Source organism: Eptesicus fuscus, chromosome 4, assembly GCF_027574615.1.
Source record: "Eptesicus fuscus isolate TK198812 chromosome 4, DD_ASM_mEF_20220401, whole genome shotgun sequence".
NCBI lineage: Eukaryota > Metazoa > Chordata > Mammalia > Chiroptera > Vespertilionidae > Eptesicus > Eptesicus fuscus.
Genome location: NC_072476.1, coordinates 80,901,280 through 80,917,881, shown reverse-complemented (window position 1 = coordinate 80,917,881; position 16,602 = coordinate 80,901,280). Strand labels below are relative to the sequence as shown.

General features: G+C 36.5%; 1 protein-coding gene and 1 pseudogene across 7 annotated transcripts in view; both read left to right on the top strand.

Annotated features, from left to right (window-relative positions):
* KIF2A (kinesin family member 2A) overlaps nucleotides 1–16,602 on the top strand; it is a 76,939-nt gene that overhangs the window by 36,084 nt on the left and 24,253 nt on the right. For 5 of the 7 annotated variants that reach the window (XR_008555869.1, XR_008555868.1, XR_008555866.1 and 2 more), the window contains exons 2-9: nucleotides 4,825–4,919; nucleotides 5,596–5,715; nucleotides 8,802–8,856; nucleotides 10,093–10,215; nucleotides 10,746–10,846; nucleotides 13,820–13,915; nucleotides 15,326–15,380; nucleotides 15,723–15,885. Coding sequence is in view for 3 of the 7 variants with exons in the window: in XM_008161854.3 (XP_008160076.1) it covers nucleotides 4,825–4,919; nucleotides 5,596–5,715; nucleotides 8,802–8,856; nucleotides 10,093–10,215; nucleotides 10,746–10,846; nucleotides 13,820–13,915; nucleotides 15,326–15,380; nucleotides 15,723–15,885 (808 nt within the window). In the remaining 4 variants the exon portion in view is untranslated. Of the gene's footprint in view, nucleotides 1–4,824; nucleotides 4,920–5,595; nucleotides 5,716–8,801; nucleotides 8,857–10,092; nucleotides 10,216–10,727; nucleotides 10,847–13,819; nucleotides 13,916–15,325; nucleotides 15,381–15,722; nucleotides 15,886–16,602 lie in introns of all 7 variants that reach the window. The other 2 variants (XM_008161855.3, XM_054715223.1) reach the window with 2 other exon arrangements.
* Nucleotides 11,050–12,062, top strand: LOC129148661 (ATP synthase-coupling factor 6, mitochondrial-like; annotated as a pseudogene).

The following is a 16,602-nucleotide window of genomic DNA, read 5'->3' as shown; positions in this document are numbered from 1 at the left end:
GGTCTTGCTTTTCCTGGGAGTCCTTAGCCAGTGACTGAGCACCCTGTGGGTACTAGGATATTTCTCTTTTGGCCCAGTGTGGGACTCCTCCAATTAGCAGTCTTTGCTCTGGAGCTCCTTGTTGGATTGGCCAAAACTTTGTCACATCTGTATCAAGGTCTGAGGCTCTCTCTGCTCAAACCTGCATTTATATCTGTTGGTAATTGCATGGAAACACCATCTCTACTCCTTTCTTCAACAACCTCCACAGGTTTTAGATCTCTATCATGATATGAAAGTCCATGCCCAGTCCTATTTTTTCGTTCTTTTAACTTTCACAATAAACATCTTATCCTGTCTCAACATCTGCTTCCCAGAGGACCCAAATGATATGTAATACATAGCACTTCTACTGGTTATTTACTTAATTTCTGTCCAAATCAAATTGCAGTGAGTATTTCTTTAATTTTTTAAGCCCCTCTTTTGTGTCCTCCCAGTACTTTTCAGCTCATCATTTTCCTCCCCCCAAACATCTGCCTCTCCTCTAAAGTCTGCTTACCTCAGTAAATGGCACCAGTATCTACTCTTTTGCATTTACATTTTGTCTCTCTCATTTAAGTCCTTGATCTATCTAGAACTTTTGAGGGGTGACAGGGTGGAAGAGTATTGTTTGAGATAGGGAGCAGGCAGTAAAATGGAGAATTACCAGTCAAGGATGAATAAGATCACAGAAGAAATGAGTGGTCAGATCATGTAGGGGTTTGTTATATAGGTCATGAAAAGATCATTGGAAGAACTTTGGTTTTTACTCTTGTGTGAGATGGGGAGCCATAGAAAGTTTTGAGCAAAGGGGTATAATATAATCTGACTTCGTTTTTACTAGAAATGTATAGGCTTCCTATGGAGAATAGACATAAGGGCAAATAGGGTGGAAGCAAGGAAACTGACAAGTTGGGAGAGAATCTAAGATAGAGGCATGGGTGGCTTGCACCAAGTTGCTTGCAGAGGAACCGTTAAGAATTGATTGTCTGCGGCTAAGACTTGGGAATCATCATTTTATTTTGAAAAAGCTCCCTAGGAGTTTCTGATGTACAATGGTTTGAGAATTTATGCTACAGTTTATAAATTTTTTCAGGTGTGTTTTACATAGGCTTCTTCATCAGCTCAATATGGGAAAGTAGAGAAGCATAGTAATAATAGCAGATTTTGCATCTGAACAAGGTTCAAATCTATGCTAATCAGCTACTTATGAGGTTCAGTTTTCTCATTTTTAAAATGGAGATGTATACTTGATAGGTATATTTATTACATTTAATGAACCATTATAGATTAAATGAGCTCTTCCGTGTTGTCATACATGCTTATTAGAAAGTAGTTTAAAGAAAGATCTGGCCTATCAGATTGGTAAAAAATTTTAAGCTAATGTTCAGTTTCCATGAGGATGTGGAGGAATAGGTCCCATTGTTGGTGGGAAGGTAAATGGAGGGCATTTTTAGAATATCAGTTTCAATTTATTTGACACATTAATTTTGCTTGTAGAAATTTTATTTATGGAAACATTCCACACCTGTGTACAGATACTCAGTGTAATATATTTTAATGGCAAACAGTTGAAAAAAATTTAATTTCGCTTAGTAAGGAAATAATTAAATTGTAATAAGTTTCTTTTATGGAATGCTATACAATTATTTAAATTACTAGTAGCCCAGTGCATGGAATTTGTGCACATTAAAAGGGAATTAATTAGAGGAAATATTTTAATATTGCTGTTTGCCCTTTCTCTATAATAGAAGTGTCAGAGATGAAAGAAAATTAGTAAAATATATATGAAAATCTTCCTCCTGTCAGAGTCTGGGGCTCACCACGGGACCCAGAGTCAAGTCCCTGCTCACCACCCGCACACACTTCAAAAACGCAGGAGACCCAGACCCAGCCAGCCCCACCCCAGTCAAGCCCCTCCTGGTGGGGGGGGGGGGCGCAGCCTCAGGTCCCCTGGCCTGGCGCTGGGGCAGGGGGCGCGGCCTGAGGTCCCCCGTCAAGCCCTGCCAGGGGGGCGTGGCCTGAGGTCCCCGTCAAGTCCCACTGGGCAGGGGGCACTGCCTGAGGTCCCTGTCAAGCCCTGCTGGGTGGGGGGCACAGCCTGAGGTCTCCCAGCCTCGTGCCGGGGTTGGGGGCACGGCCTGAGGTCCCCTGTCAAGCTCCGCCGGACAAGGGGCACAGCCTGAGGTCCCCCATCAAGCCCCATGGGGCCAGGGGCATGGCCTGAGGTCTCTGTCAAGTCCCACCAGGTGGGGGGGTGCGCGGCCTGAGGTCCCCATCAAGCCCCGCCATGCGGGGACCATGGCCTGAGGTCCCCCGTCAAGCCCCGCCAGGTGGAGGGCGCAGCCTGAGGTCTCCCGGCCCGGGGCGGGGGGTGCAGCCTGAAGTCTCCCAGCCCCGCGCCAGGGTTGGAGGCGCAGCCTGAGGTCTCCCAGCCAGGGGCAGGGGGCACGGCCTGAGGTCCCTCACCCTGGCCAGGTGCCATGCAGCCTCAGGTCCCCGCTGTTCAGTTGTGATGTTATGGTGTCCCAGCTAATTTGCATATTCCTCTATTTTTCATATATATATGATATATATGATGGTTACTAGTATGTTGGTCTGTCATTGAAATATTGCCAGTATATATTTTAGTTTTTTCGTGTTTTTTTTTTTTTTAATAAATCTTTATTGATTTCAGAGAGGAAGGGAGAGGGAGAGATAGAAACATCAGTGATGAGAGAGAATCATTGATTGGTTGCCTCCTGCACATCCACTACTGGGGATCAAGCCCTTGACCAGAATCGAAACTGGGACCCTTCAGTCAGCAGGCTGATGCTCTATGCACTGAGCTAAACCAGCTAGGGCTATATTTTAGTTTAAAAAAAAAACACAACAATATATGACTTGAAAGTATTTATATCTTCAATACTTGAATTTTTGAAACAAGATTATATTTACTCTTCAGATTTTTATGTGAGACCATATAGAAAAGATATTGATTGTAAGTAATTTTATATTTAACAATACTTATAAAATTATAAGTGTTCATGTTTCTTTAAGATACTATATGCTTTTTCCCCCCCAATAATACTGTTTATGTGTTATATACCAGGGGTATTTTTCAGCTATTTAAAGAAATACAAATTATCCTAAAGTAAATTATAGATGTTCCAAGGACTTTATTTAGGGAATACATATGAAAATTTGATATGTATTTCCTAATATGTTCAGCATTTTATTAGATAATATTAAAGATGCAGCTGGGTAATAGTTTCTATCCATACTTGACTAGTAATCAAATGAGTGGGTACGGTGAAAGCAGATGAAATAAGTAAAATATATAATTGTATGTGTGTATATATATATATATGTATATGTGTACATATATATGTATGTATGCAGTTGACCCTTAAACAACATAGGTTTGAACTGCGCAGATTCACTTATACATAGATTTTTTTTTTTCCCCCCACTAAATACTTTCCTAAGCTACAGATTTTGGTATCCAAAGTCTGGGAACCAATACCCTACAGCAGTGGTCGGCAAACTCCTTAGTCAACAGAGACAAATATCAACAGTATAATGATTGAAATTTCTTTTGAGAGCCTAATTTTTTAAACTTAAACTTCTTCTAACACCACTTCTTCAAAATAGACTCGCCCAGGCTGTGGTATTTTGTGGAAGAGCCACACTCAAGGGGCCAAAGAGCCGCATGTGGCTCACGCGAGCCGCAGTTTGCCGACCACGGCCCTACAGGTACCAAGGGACAACTAGGTTCAAAAGTGACAATCAGTAGGTATTAAATAAGCTATGATAAACAGTGGATTATTATGTAATAATTTAAAATAATTATGAAGGCCCTGGCCATCGTTGCTCAGTGGTTAGAGTGCCCACGCATCAAAGGCTCACAGGTTCACTTCCAGATGTAGGGTTGTGTCTGGGTTGTGGGTTCATTCCTGACCATGTTTGGGAGTGTGAAGGAGGCAATTAATTGATGTGTCTTTCTTACATCAATGTTTCTCACATCCATGTTCCTCTCTCTCTCCCTCTCTGCTTCTCTCTCTCCCTTCTCCCCTCCCTCCATCCCTTCCATTTTCTTTGAAAGCAATGCGGGTGGCAGGGGGGGTGGATATCTTCAGGTGAGGATTAAAAATAATAATAATTACTTAGATGTATAGTTATTAACAGGTAAGATCCACACCTATTAAGAGAGGGAAAACCAGTTTAATACATAAAATACAATGTTCTTTCTTCACATGGTAAATACTAGAGTCAGCAGAGAAAATAAGGAGTAGACTTGATTTTGATAGGCCAAATGCAGAAAAAGAGCATTTTAGATTACATTTCCCCACCTTTTCGGACTCTGATTTCTTTTCTCAATAATTTATATTCATATCATTATTTTATATAATATGATAATGATTTTTAAGTAAAAAGTATTTTGTATCAGTATAGTATTAAAAATTGCTCTAAGAATTTGTACTCAATGTTCAACAGAGTCATTGTTGACTTACATAGTAAGGAAACTTTTTAATAATTATAATTACTTAACAGTATAAAATTTCAGGTATTCTATGTCATGGTGTAACCATTTATCATGTATGCTGAAAATAAGTGTAATCCAATGTCTTGAGTTCCTGGTTTTGACAAGTAGCAGATTGATTTGCTACTCAGTGTTCATTCCCTAATCCCAAAAGTGTGTGGGAAATGCCTTGTAAGAAATGCAATATGATAGTCTTACTAGTTTGTAAATTATAAAATTGTATTTGACAGTTAGGCATTCTATAATTTATGACATTTAAAAAAATTATATTTTATCCTTCTTAGGCCGAATACATCAAGCAATGGTAACATCTTTAAATGAAGATAATGAAAGTGTGACTGTTGAGTGGATAGAAAATGGAGATACAAAAGGCAAAGAGGTAAGATCAGTCACTGAATTAAATCTTATTTTTAGACCTATTATTACTTTTTTTAATATAAAGCAAAACAGAAAACTATGTAATTTTTATATAGTACGTGTGTCATTCCTTAAATAACATTCAACTGATTAAAAAAAAAAAGTCACTCAAACAAAGGTTGGTTTCTCCTGTATATCTTATGTGATTGGACATATAATTAAGACCACAAAATTCAATCTTAAGAGAGATTCTTGCCCTAGCTGGTGTGCCTCAGTGGTCAGTCTGTACACCAAAAGGTCTTGGATTTGATTCCTGGTCAAGGGCATGAACCTGGGTTGCAGGTTCAAACCCTGGCCCTCGTTGGGGTACGTGTGGGAGGCAACATGTCTCTCTCACATTGATGTTTCTGTCTCACATCAATGTGTTTGTCTCTCACATCAATGTTTCTGTCTCCTTCCCGTCCTCCCTCCCTTCCACTCTAAAAATCAATGGAAAAAATAGCCTCAGGTGAGGATTAACCAAAAAAAAAGAGAGATTCTTTAAATATATGTGGGTTATAATTTTAGATAATCTAGCTTCTGAAGTAGTACCATTCATTAGGCTAAAATTATTTAACTTTTATTCTTTGTAAGTTTATTTGAAAAATAAGAGCTTAATTGTCAAAATACACTGAAAACACATGTGGTTTTTAAAACAGATTGACTTGGAGAGCATCTTTTCACTTAACCCTGACCTTGTACCTGATGAAGAAATTGAACCCAGTCCAGAAACACCTCCACCTCCAACATCCTCAGCCAAAGTAAACAAAATTGTAAAGGTTAGTGATGAAAATTCAGAGCTGTGTGTGTGTTATGGTTTGAAATTGGCATGCTGTGGGAATATTTTTTAAGTATTTGTTTTTTAAAAAAAACCCTCAATGCTTTCTGCTATTCAAATGCATATACTATATAATAAATCAGTAATATGCAAATTGACCCTCACGCCATAACGCTGTCACAAGATGGCGGTGCGCACAGCGGGGGTGAGGCTGGCAGCTGCTCCGCACAGCTTCCACCAGGATTCCTGCATGCGCGCCGCAGGGGCGGGGCCCAGTGGCTGCTGCGCGCGGCCCGGTGGCGGGGCAACAGGGCGGCACTCCAGGACTTGGGGCCATCCCACAGCACACCAGCCATGGAGGGCGGGACTCTGGTACTCGGGACAGTCCCATGTCGCAGGGGGTATCGGGGGGGTCCCAGGTCTCACACAATTTCTCACGACGGGTCACTAGTATGTGTGTGTGTATATATGTATGTATGTAAATACACACACACACACACCCCACATATTTTCAAGGATTGAGGTTGTCTAATTCTCGATTACAACAATCCTATATAATATGCAAATTGACCATCACTCCAACACACAAGATGGCTACCACAAGATGGCCAGCAGGAGAGGGCAATTGTAGGCAATCAGGCCAGCAGGGGAGGGCAGTTGTGGGGGGGACCAGGCTTGCAGGGGAGGGCAGTTGGAAGCAACCAGGCCTGCAGGGAAGGGCAGTTAGGGGCAACCAGACCTGCAGGGGAGGGCAGTTGCGAGCAACCAGGTCTGCAGGGGAGGGCAGTTAGGGATGACCAGGCCTGCAGGGGAGGACAGTTGGGAGGGACAGGGCCTGCAGGGGAGGGCAGTTGGGGGCGACCAGGCTGGCAAGGGAGGGCAGTTAGGGATGACCGGGCTGGCAGGGGAGCAGTTGGGCATCGATCAGGCTGGCAGGGGAGTGGTTAGGGGTAGGCAGGCAGGCAGGCAGGCGAGTGGTTGGGAGCCAGCAGTCCTGGATTGTGAGAGGGATCCCAGATTGGAGAGGGTGCAGGCTAGGCTGAGGGACACCCCCTTGTGCACGAATTTTGTGCACCAAGCCTCTAGTCACAGAATAAAATCCTTGCCCTGCGGGCATGATTGAGTGGTTGAGCTTCGACCTATTGAACCAGGAGGGCGGGACTCTGGTACTCGGGACAGTCCCAAGTCGCGGTTCAAGTCCAGTCAGTGCATATGCCTGGATTGCAGGCTCGATCCCCCATTTGGAGTGTGTAGGAGGCAGCTGATCCATGATTCTTTCTCATCATTGATGTTTCTATCTTCCTCCCTTTCCTTCCTGCTCTGAAATCAATTTTAAAAAAAAAACCTTTTTAAAAAATTCTATAAATTCCTTGCCTGGTTAGGGTCTTTCCTAAGATTTATAGCTTCTCAGGAGTTACAGGTCAAAACAATTTGCTTATCAGTATTTGTTGAATAAATACAAATGACTTTGATAAAGAAAGAAGGACTGTTTTTATTCATAATAAAGTTTCACTCCAGTTGTCTTATCAGTGAAGATAAACTTTAAAATATGCTATATCCTCTCCAACAGTTTTATCTTTATAAAAAGAAGTCATGTTATTTTTATTATTTTAAAAGATAATTCCTTTTCATTGCTATTGAAACTTCTCACTGTTAAAATTTTGGGTCAAAATACAACTCTTTTTCAACCAGGTAGTCCTTCAAAGTTGTTGAATCTACAGTTTTTTTGTGTTCGACTCAACAAGTATTTGTTGATTTTTCTACAGTGTTGATTTTGTCACCTATAAAGATGAATGTGACATGGCTTTAACCCTATTGGAACTCGCTTTCAGGGAAGACATACATAGAAGCTTAACAATTACCAGCAAAACCTGCTTTTTAAACCATGCATATGAACATAAGGCAGATTTTCAGTTCATAGGATTTCAGCATATTGAGAGTCACTGCTTAGGGGTCATTAGTTACAGTTTGTAAACAGACTATTTTTCATATTTGGCTTCACAACCTAAAGGATCTTCATAGTTTACACTTCTGGATATGTCATTAGCAACATTTGCAGTGCCTTAGAATCATCTGGAAATGTTTTTAAATTACTGATTCCTAGGCCTGCTCCAAGAGATGGTTTTATTTTGTCTAAAGAAAGACTCTAGCAATAATACATTTTTTAAATGTGTTTTTATTGATTTCAGGGAGGAAGGGAGAGGGAGAGAGAGAGAAACATCAATGATGAGAGAATCATTGATCGGCTGCCTCCTGCACGTCCCCTACTGGGGATCAGGCCTGCAACCTGGGCATGTGCCCTTGACCAGAATCGAACCCAGGACCCTTCAATCCACAGGCAGATGCTCTATCCACTGAGCCAAACCAGCCAGTGCGCAATAATAACTTTTTAAAAGTACCCATCTGATTTGAATGTACAGTTAGTGCTGAGAACCACTGCATTATTTCGCATCTTTTTTTTTTTAGGTAAATAAAATGAAGGTCTTCGTAAATAAATAATAGGACCAAAAAATTGCTTCCCTAATCTATGCAGTCTTTGAAAGTCTATGAAACCTTTTCATATAACTAACTGTTCATCTCATAGTATTTTGATCTTTCAGTTTAACAATGAGCTATAAGTTGTCTAAAATTAGTATTTCATTAATTTCCCCCTGGCATCCAAAGATGAAATGTGTTACATAGTTTTGGCAGGATAGCATGATGATTAAAAGTGCACCCTTGAATGAAATTACTTAATTTCTCTTTGCTTCAGTCTCCTTGTCTATGAAACTGGAATAGCAATAATAATGAACTCATAGGTTTGTTGTGAAGATTAAGTGAATTTTGTTGTGAAGATTAAGTGAATTAATACATATAAAATCCTTAGAGCAGTACCTGGCTCATTATTTCTGAATATTTGGGGGGCAGAGAATACTCATAAACTTGAATATTAATAGCAGTAATTCATTAGAAGATTATTTGCAGTTTTTCTCCATTTAGTTTTAAATTATTATATGTCTGCTTATTTTTATTTAATTAAACAAAACTGATTATGATATATTGATGAGGAATAAAGAGAGAAAGTTAATGAACATTTCTCTTTCATAGAATCGACGGACTGTGGCTTCTATTAAGAATGACCCTCCTCCAAGAGATAATAGAGGTAAAGTAAAAAGTTATTAATTTTGCCTATTGGCCCTGACAAGGTAAATCAAAACTAAATATTACCCTTGAAACATTGTTCTCAGTCTGCTGAGATTCTGCTCCCAGGCATGTCCTGTTTGGCTCAAATGAATTCTAATAAACTAATAAAACTGTTCTTTAAAAAAGGCAAATATTACTCTTGGCTTTATTATTTATTTAAACTTTACATGGCTAATTTTAAGATTGGTATCTTCTTGATTTCCAAATATAATGTTGATAATATAAAATTATTTATAAATTTACAAAACTCCATGATATATGCAATATTTTATTCATCTCATTTGCCCAATAGTTTTTCAGATTTGAATGTGTTGTGACAAAGAAGAGAATGGGAAAATATTCTGTTGATTAATTTCATAAAATTTTGACATTTTATATAATTTTTTGGCTAACAGATTTCCAAAAGGAATCATGGGTATCTTTGGAGTCAGCTTAAAAAAAAAGTTGAACAGGTATAAATTTCAGTTAATGGCAGGTCTTCCATATATTTTCAGCCAGGAAATGTAAAGCATAGTTAATTTCTTGTTTACTATTCAGCAGTTCAGAATGGTACTTTCTAATAGTGATGTTTCTCTATATGGATGGATGAGGAAGGATGGGCATAGGTATTAGAGGAGAGATCAGAAATAGAGGTAAAGTTCTGTACTATGCAGTTGGGAAAATTTATATATCTTTGTAAAGTGTGACATTTATATTTAATTAATAATTCCTTTTTCCACATTTATAACATTTACAATAGAAAACTCTCTGCTTAAGATTTGTATATTTGAGGAGCAAATAATTGGATTTGGAATATAGGGAGGATTAAAGGACTTAAGTTTTTACTTTCCATAGTTCTGAAGTATTCAAAATGAGAATGCATTTAAAATTTTTATTTTGTACACTTACTTTTTAAATGATTATTAAAAATTAAGCTTGGCTTTGGTTTTTATATAAATTATTCAGATTGAGTTTTATAGTTAAAACTACATTGGTGGCACCTAAGCCTGCACATATGCCGAAAACCTCTTAGCTTATCAGTTTATTGAATAGAATTATTATGTTTTCTGTTAATGTGCACATAAGTAGAAAAACTGACAATTTGCTAATGCAACTTTTAAGTTATCAGTTCTTTTCAGTTACCTCTGTTCCTTTAATCAAGGTTCACCTTTATTAATTTTCTGTTCTGAATTTAAAATTTTTGTTCTACTTACAGTGGTTGGTTCTGCACGTGCACGGCCTAGTCAGCTTCCCGAACAGTCTTCTTCGGCACAACAGAATGGTAGTGTTTCAGATATATCTCCAGTTCAAGCTGCAAAAAAGGAATTTGGACCTCCTTGTATGTAAATCATGTATCAAGGATTCAGTCATTTTAGGCATACATGTATTCTCTCTTGGTCATCTTTATATATCCCCAAATGGTAAACAGTCTAATTGCAAACTTGATTGCAGATTTCATTTTACCACTGTGGAAAAATTTTATTTCTAGTTAGTTTAGTCTATTAATTGGGTTTTTAATATATATATTTTGGAGTAAACAATTCTTATTACTATAAAATTGTAAGTATTTCAGTTGCTTTGAATTTAAAATTCTGGGCAGATGATAATTTGACATCTGTGATTCTAAACCAAGAGATGACATGTATCAATATGTTAGAGTCATTTTTCTTGACTCTTATTTGTATATTGTCCTGTTCCTAGTTTTGTTAAAGCAGCTCATTAACTAAAGTTCATGTAGTTGTTATAGGCATGCTTTGTCACTGTGTACTTTATTTTAGTTATGTGATTTAATTACACATAAAATTTTGTGTATAAGTACAATACTCTAAAAAGAAATCTATACTTCTACAGCTCATCTTTTTCTTTCAGCACGTAGAAAATCTAATTGTGTTAAAGAAGTAGAAAAATTACAAGAAAAACGAGAGAAAAGGAGACTACAACAGCAAGAACTTAGAGAAAAAAGAGCTCAGGTTTGTAACAGAAACCTATTTTGTATATGTACCAACTGAAGGTCAGACTGTCAGTGAAAGTGAGTGACTTAGGAAAAATTAGTTGAGGCGTTCATTTAAAGATTTCAATATAATCCTTTAATTGATATTGAGGAATAATATAAACTCTCGTGAAAATAAGTTATAACAGATTTACTACATGTACTTTTCATGTTTTAGTGGGTATGTGTTAGTCCTAAAGTTTGTTCCATTTTTAATAAGATAATGTGTTACAGAATTCTAATATAAGAATAATAGGATTTTGACTTTTTAAAAATATCTAAAACTACATTTAGAAGAACATTCAGTTAAAGCACATGATTACATTATAAATTTTATTGTTTTCCCATGGGCAATAATAAGGTCAACATAACACATTGAAAGTGAGGAAATTTCTTGTGTTTTGATTTATACTAGATATGAGAGTATATCTGTATTATGCCCCTCTTGTTTTTCCTTTAGATGGTAGCAAAACTTTATTAGCATTGGAAAAATTGCATAGAAAATTGGTCTTTTATCTCTTTACAAGTCTGCTCACATTAAAAATTCTGTTATTATACATAAAACTCCTCCCTTGTGCTTCTATGATATACTCAGAACTTGTTTCCTGTAATAAAACATCATATTTTTTTTTTTTTTTTTTTTAGGAGTATTCTCAAGTGCCCTTAAGGGCATTTGAAAACAATTTTTACTCATAAAGATGTTGTGTTTGGGAATTGTAGAACCAGCATAATATTCACCCTGAGTAAATCAGCTTCTATCTGAAGGTGATCTGAGAATGACCAGTTGGGTTTTGAAATAAATAATACACAAAAGAGCTAGATCTGGGCTCTGGCAGTCGGGACTGAGTGCAAGTAACAGTCACAGTGATTCTTCAGAGGCTCTTCAAGTTCTCTTCTGTCATTCGGTCTGTAATCTCAGTCCATTTGAGGAGGAATATTGGTGTTACAGCAGTGACATTTAATAAGGAACTTGATCCTGTACAGAAACTTCGTGGACAAGATTAGAGAATACAAAACTAAGCGACAGTCATCTGGAGGGCCTGTTGATGCTGGTCCAGAGTATCAGCAAGACATGGAGAGGGAGCTTTTTAAGCTTAAGCAAACGTATGGTAAGGTAGACATGAATATGTTCCCAGACTTCAAATTTGAAGATCCCAAATTTGAAGTCCTAGAAAAACCCCAGTACTGAAGAAATGTAAAATTTATCTGGTCATGTGTCCTAGATAAGTTGTATAACTGATCAAAAGTATCAGAAGAAACACACATTTCAACAACTGTCTAATGTTCTTTCATTCTGATTCCAAAGAAATTATTTGGTGATTTTGAAAAAAAAAGAGTTAGATGTACTGATACTTAGCACAGATGCCACCTGGTGTCTCCTGTGGGTACTTCATAATATTTTCACATAGCTTTGTGGTGAATTTGCACTTTACATAGTACTTCTCAATTGACATAGCTGGTTAATATTATTTCCTAGGAGTAAGTTTCATTAACAGTTTTTAAGTTTAATTATATTCCAAGCAAATCTGCATATGGTATATGAAAAAAATATGATTTCTTGAGAATGTTCAATAATTTATTACTCATGTCTGGGAGAGGCTATTACCTATTACTATTTACTTTATGTTAATCTGAATTTACTCAGTTTTGAAGCAGAAATGTAAATTGCAGTTGTTAAGTTTTTCTCCAGGGCTGAGTAACCAAAGAAAGAGAGGCTGCCAACTCCATCATTATATAAAGAGTTTATTGCCTGGTCATGTGGCTCAGTGGTTGAGTGTCAACCTATGAACCAGGAGGTCATGGTTCGATTCCCAGTCAGGGCACATGTTGGGGTTGCAGGCTCAATCCCTCATGTGGGGCATGCAGGAGGCAGCCAATCAATGATTCTCCCTCCTCACTGATGTCTCTCTCTCTCTCTCTCCCTTCCTCTCTGAAATTAGTGAAAATACATACTTTTTTGAAAAAAAACTAATTATTAAGGGAACTTACATGTGAGGTGGCCTTGGGTCAGTGGCAAGAAGACATGGATATCCATCATGTGGCAGGCGCTAAGATGTTATGTAGGACAGAGCAGGATGGATGGGTCCTGGGGTGTAACTTGCCCCAGTTGAGGGGAAAATGCCTTACACACTTGCCCAGGGCAGCGTGCCTGGGGAATAGGGGAGGAGTCAGTTTCTGAGGGAATTTAAGGGAAGCATCACTCTTCTGGCCCATGTCTAGCAGGATCTATTTGGATCTAGCAGGAGGGACAGCAGTAGTCAGGCAGGGTCAGGAAGTGGTCATGTCATAGAACAGTCTCTCCTCCATAGCAGTCAGTATCCAATAATTTGAATATCAAAAGATTTTTAAAATTACCTTGGCTTTTGATTTTTTTAAAATTCTATGTCTTATTGGTTTGGAACTGTTTTACCATGCCTTAGTTTTGTTTTTTTAAAGAGAGCCAGCAAAAATAGAAAATGAACTTAAATGAATCTATATTTCTATTTTGCTGAATCACTGGATTAAGACTGGGAAGAAGAATCTGGTTAAATAAATATTTCTAGAATTTCAGCTTTTCTAGAGATGAGTACTATTTCTCTTTTGCTCCATCTTCTAGGATAATTAAAGTATATGTATAGCAGATGAATTTTTGAATTATGTCAAGGGTGATTTTAATAATGAATGTTTGGTTTAAAATTAACAATGTGAAAAAAAAAAAATAAAAAAATAAAATTAACAATGTGTGTAGACTTACAAAATTATATTTTTAATTTAAAAGTGATTCTTGAGCATATGACTAGTCATAACTGAAACTAAATTATATCACGTCTTCAGTTTGCGTCTGAGCTGAGCTAGGGCAAATGACATAATCTATTAGTTTAATTTTAATTTTCAAACTATCTATAGCACCAAGGCAACAAATGCTGTATTACTATAATTATAATAAATGATGATTCTCTTTATCTTCTTGTAGGATGTTGATGCTACAAACCCAAATTATGAAATTATGTGTATGATCAGAGATTTTAGAGGAAGTTTGGATTATAGACCATTAACAACAGCAGATCCTGTAAGATTTTTTTGTAAATCATTGCTCTGGAACTCTACTGAAATAAAAACATGTTTGATACCAACTAAATTAATATTGTACTTACTGGATAAATTTTCCTTTCTTATGTGCCCATTTTCTACATTTTAAGAAAAATCAAGAAATCATCCACATTTATGCCTCTCTTCCATAATTGATTATATCAGACATGCTTCCCACAGAGATGTCTGTTTCAAAGCAAAGCCTTCTGTGTCTTTGGTAGGACAGAACAACAATTAAAGGAGTTATATGTCTGAACACCCAATTTCCTTTATTCCCTCTTTGGCTTGTGCTATAGCTCTCACTGTCCAATTTATTTTAATGTTATTTTGGCTTTATAAGTAATGGTTGTTGAGAACTACAATAGACCAGAAATTTAGTGCTCAAAAAGTGTTCTGTATTATTACTCAATTCATTTCCTATTGAAGAATGAGAATTTATTGGACAGAGAATGTTTTTATAATTGGTAATTATGAAAAATAATCCATCTGACCTAGCATATACAGAATGTAGTATTGGGTACACAAAACACATTTGTGTTCTGGAGGTGTATTATTTTGGATTTAATAGTTGTTCATAACATTTGCATCCCATATATTTGGGTACCTCTCCAAGTGGGTACCCCTCCTTGCTACCCTTACCTTTGTGTAACTTCCTGTTTCTGAGCTCATACTTTAGGAAAGGGATTAGCAAAAACTTTTTCTGAAAAGGGCCTGATGGCAAATATTTTTGACTTTATGAACCCTATGATATGGTATTTGTCACAACTATTCAATTCTGCTTTTGTAGTATGAAAGCACCCATAGACAACACATAAATGGGTGGGTATGACTGTTCCAGTAAAACATTACAAAAGGAGGTAGTGGGCTGGGTTAATCCTGCAGGCCATACTTTGCTAATCCGTACATTATATTAATTTTTAAAAGGCAAGTATTAGGAACATAAATTTTATGAAAAATATTTATGTATAAGAATTGGCATATTCAAATTATTTTGCTCAATAATCTCCTGGGAATCATGTTTCTTGTCTATATAGTTATCTTTGCCAACAAGTTTCCCTATAATCTACCTGAAAAGACACCACTTGCTTTTGTTTTATACGGCACATCTTCAAGTTAATAAGGCAGCTTCTTAACATGAACTTAATGCTCTAAGAATAGTAGTGCCCTCTACAAGGTTATTTCTTAATGGTTTACCAAACAATAAAATAAATAAGGGAGTCTCCATTAAAATGTTTGCAAGTTAATTTGTGTGTGTGTGTGTGTGTTTTTAAGCTTATTTATCCTATTTATGCCATGTATAAATTTCCAAAATCTCTGAAGGAAATGTTGTATAATTGACTTCCATTGTTTTACATACCACTGATAATCACTGAAATATATTTTTTTCTAGATTGATGAACATAGGATATGTGTTTGTGTAAGGAAACGACCACTCAATAAAAAAGGTATGTTTATTGAGTTGTAATGAAGGTTGATTTTATCCTGTTTGTAAGAGCAGAAAATCAAATTGGTTGGGGACAGTTCAGTGTAAATTATTTAATTTGTATATAACCTTTCTGCAGATTTCTATGGTTAATCTATTGATTTGTTACTGTTGTCTGAAATGTTGCCATTTCTGGTTCTTGCTTCACAGAAATCTTGATTTTTTTACTTTGTTATTGAAATATTCTGTCTTATTGAATGGGATATTTATGGGATATTTACATTTGAAGAACTCATTACTTTTTTGTACATTAATTCAAAATCTGTAAAAGTTTCTGGGCATTGATTTTCATTTGTTCTTTTAGAAACTCAAATGAAAGATCTTGACGTAATCACAATCCCTAGTAAAGATGTTGTGATGGTACATGAACCAAAACAAAAGGTAGATTTAACACGGTACCTAGAAAACCAAACATTTCGTTTTGATTATGCCTTTGATGACTCAGCTCCTAATGAAATGGTTTACAGGTAGGTAAATTTGTTTTAAATTAGAATTTTGTTCTCACATCATGTGCTTATTATTACCCTGAAACATATTGATCTTGGCATATCTCTCCAGAGGTGTTACATGCTTTTGTATTCTGAGTTTAAACAAAGAAGAATATGTAATAAACATTGTAATAACTATTAACACTTGTTCTCTTTAGTGCTCCCCCAAATCATAGTTTCCATTACTGATTAACTTATATACATATTACACAACATGTATATGGATAGGAAATTTATAAAAAATGTTGACATTTTTGTACCTCAGAATGGGAAGTAATTAGAGGAGGACTGTTCTTTTTTCTTTTTAATTTCTATACTATAAAGAAATTTGAAATATTTATTATACAGCTAGTCTAATTTGTCTAAATATTTAGTTGTACCACAACTTCAGGGGGAAAAATGTGCTGTAAATCTACTTGCATTTGTCTAATTTCTATCGTCTTTAAGCTTTGGGATAGTTTTAATACATGAAATTCTTGTATGTTAACATATTCAACTTATAAACAGCTTAAATTTACATATATAATATATTGATATCTCAAATTTTTATGCCAAATTTGGATTTTCATATAGGCTTTGTAAACATTCACCTCTAATTATTATAACAGGTCAGTTTAGCAGCTTTGTTATTTCAAACTGACAATTTATTCTAATGCTATATTTCAGTGCTCTTTTACTTTATAAATATGATTACAA